Source organism: Papilio polytes, unplaced genomic scaffold (assembly GCF_000836215.1).
Source record: "Papilio polytes unplaced genomic scaffold, Ppol_1.0 DF824035.1, whole genome shotgun sequence".
In the NCBI taxonomy this organism is placed as follows: domain Eukaryota; kingdom Metazoa; phylum Arthropoda; class Insecta; order Lepidoptera; family Papilionidae; genus Papilio; species Papilio polytes.
The window spans coordinates 20992-23906 of record NW_013525169.1 but is presented as its reverse complement, the minus strand read 5'-3'; the positions used below and the strand labels follow the sequence as shown (position 1 = coordinate 23906).

At 43.4% G+C, this 2915-nt stretch overlaps 1 protein-coding gene across 1 annotated transcript in view; it reads right to left on the bottom strand.

Moving 5' to 3' along the window:
- Positions 1–2915, bottom strand: part of LOC106100855 (potassium voltage-gated channel protein eag) — an 11197-nt gene that overhangs the window by 4785 nt on the left and 3497 nt on the right. The window contains exons 4-6 of the mRNA XM_013279918.1: positions 2710–2819; positions 876–1271; positions 3–21 (exon numbers count right to left, since the gene is read on the bottom strand). Of these exons, the coding sequence (XP_013135372.1) occupies positions 3–21; positions 876–1271; positions 2710–2819 (525 nt within the window). The remainder of the gene's footprint in view (positions 1–2; positions 22–875; positions 1272–2709; positions 2820–2915) is intronic.

The window sequence follows — 2915 nt, the reverse complement described above, 5'->3', positions numbered from 1 at the left end:
GCTGAACAGGCTGCCGATGCCCTGCCACACGATGACATGCTCAGTCGGCTCTCATACCTCCGACGACATAGAGACTAATCGAGAACTGTTGTCGCTACCTCCTTCTAAACAGCGCAAATACTTTTAAATCCTTTTAGATTTGATGCAACATTTTTACATTTGACATGAACTTGAATACCGCCACCTACTAATTGCGGATGCCACCTTTTTCCAATTTTCTGAAATGTGGCGAAATTTTTCAGTTATTTGCCCGACATTCACAATGACAGCTGTAATTGTTATCAGTCACGGGAGGTGAGTGCCCTGGCTGTTAGCTACTATGTCTGTTTGCGAAGAATTTCACCCGGGTATTGCCAACTTTCTGCTTCAAGTGATAGCTCTCATTGCCTTTTTAGCTACCGAAATGTCACAAGTCAGATACTCAGAATTATGTATATTATATTAATTCTACATTTTTATAAAAATAGAATATTCTACGGATTGGCATCTTTCTAGCGCGTTTCACTATGGCTTCTTTAAATAAGTAATTGGGTTATAGTACGAAAGAACCAATTCAATCGAAATAGTGTGTCTATTTTGAATTAAATTTAAACCACTTGAAAAAGTTGTTATTACTCATAATGTTTATGAGAATGGAATATACGTACATATGTATGTGTAACGATATCGAAGTACGTATGTGAAATGGTTCAGACAAGGTAGGAATGGGGAAGCTGTGACCTGAGTGGGTATGGCGGGGTAGAAGTGGCCAAAGCTAGGTGTTTAACACGGGGTACGCGTGTGTAGGTCTAGGTATGAAAGGATAAGCGGGGTAAGGCGAGGTACAAATGAGGTAAGGTGTTTAGTTATAAGTTAGTAAATTTGAGGCGACTCACATCTTCGTCGTGGTCGAAGGCATTGAAGACGTCGTAGGGCAGGCATGAGAGCAGGTCGATGAGGAACCAGGACTTGAAATAGTTTTTACGGATGACCTTAGGGTCGCTGACCACCTCGCCGCCGGGGCCGACGAAGGTCGTGTGGAAGTTGAGTACGATGTCGATGAAGAAGACGACGTCCACGATAGAGTCGATGACGAGCAGCGACACGTCTTCGCTCGTCTTATTTTTGAATGCGACGTTGTACGGCACCATGATGGCGGTGTAGAATGTCAGGCAGAGGATGATCCAGTCCCAGATGGCCTTGAACGCGCAGTAGTGCAGCAGGATGTGCGGCGGCGTCTTCGGCGCCTCCTGCCGGTACTGCGGCAGCACGTCGCCCGACAGCGACAGCACCTGCCACACGCCGCGCGCCGCGCACCACTACGGTGTAGCACATGGTGTAGCACGCGGCGTAGCGCGGCCCGCCCCGACCCCCTGCATGCGCTGCGTCACGGCGGCATGCCGAGGGGGGCGGGGCGGCCACAGAACACAGGTTATACCAAACTAATTCGGGTCATTAGAGAAATCAATCAGAGAGTTGTACACTTATTTATTGAATTTTAAAATCGCTGTAGTAAAAGTGCGTCTTCATAACTCCTTCCGACAAAACAAACTCCTAAACACGTACTTAAAAAGATGTATCGTAATTTTAAATAACTAATAATATCTCATCGTTAATCTATATCTATATCTACTCGTATATCCATACTAATATTATAAAGAGGAAATATTTGTATTTTTGTATGTACTTGATTCACGCAAAAACTACTAAACCGATTTTATAAATTCATTCACCATCAGAAAGGTAATGTGTCTGCAACATAGGCTATATTTTATTATTACTGATGCTTAGGAACTATCAGTAAACAACGTGTTTCTGGACGCCGTCGTTACAAATTAAATAAACTTTAACTTTTCTCGGATCTCGCTGCGTAAACCGGTAGAGGAATATAAAAATGATATATGAAAGCATTCTAGATCTCAAAACGTTCTATAGGAAAGTCTGCAATAGCATACATCTAACGGTTTTCTTACAATAACCACTTTTTTTTACAAAATTAATTAAAAACCGCACGCCATTTGCGGCGTTTTTTTATTGGTTTCAATATTAATCCTAATCTAAATAAATGCGTTTGTTATCAGGAGAATTTATTGTAGAATAAAATTGTTCTTTACCGTATTTAAATTGGACTAATAGTTTAGAAGATATCGCGAACACAAACAATCAGGGTAACCGAAAAATCAGGGCACAAACTAAGTACCGGGCTTAGGAATTTGGAATCTTGCGGTAGATTTTTGTTTTTACGTACATTACTACTAAGTTAATACTTTTGGTTAAAAGTTGAAAAAAGGAGCGAACGTAAGTTTTGAACTTTCAAATTTCACGCGGACGAAGTCGCGGGCAACAGCTAGTAATTATTAAAAATTAAGATACAATGTTTTGTTTACAGCTAATGATGTATTTATTTTATTGAATATAAGTAAATTCGATATCCGAATTAGTAGCCCGTTATCGTTCGAGAATTACACAGATAAAGTAATCATTTATTCGTCATCACTCGGGTTTTGATTAGATTTATGCAGTACACAAATACAAGGAACTTCAGTCGGCGACGCGGCCGCCAGCCGGGAGGCCGGGAGGCGCGCCGCCGCGCTGCGGCAACCCGAACACAACGACTAGCAAATACCGCAAGGTCGCAAAGTGACAGTAGAGATGGAGGTGCGGCTACAGACGAGAAAAGCGGTAGAAAGGAGTGCGGGCGGTGCGTACATGGTGCGCGTGGGTACTGACATGCGCGAGCTGGCTTTGCCGCGCCGGCTCCTTGAGCGCCGGCAGCGCCGACACCAGCACGGAGCGCGACCGCGTCACGCTGCGCGCCAACTTCGCGAACTTCGACAGCCCTGTGCATTACCACACTCCGTTACCCGGTTGCCCTCATCCTGACTTCCCATTTTTTTTTATCTATAGGTCATAATTCATTTAGAATCTATTTATTG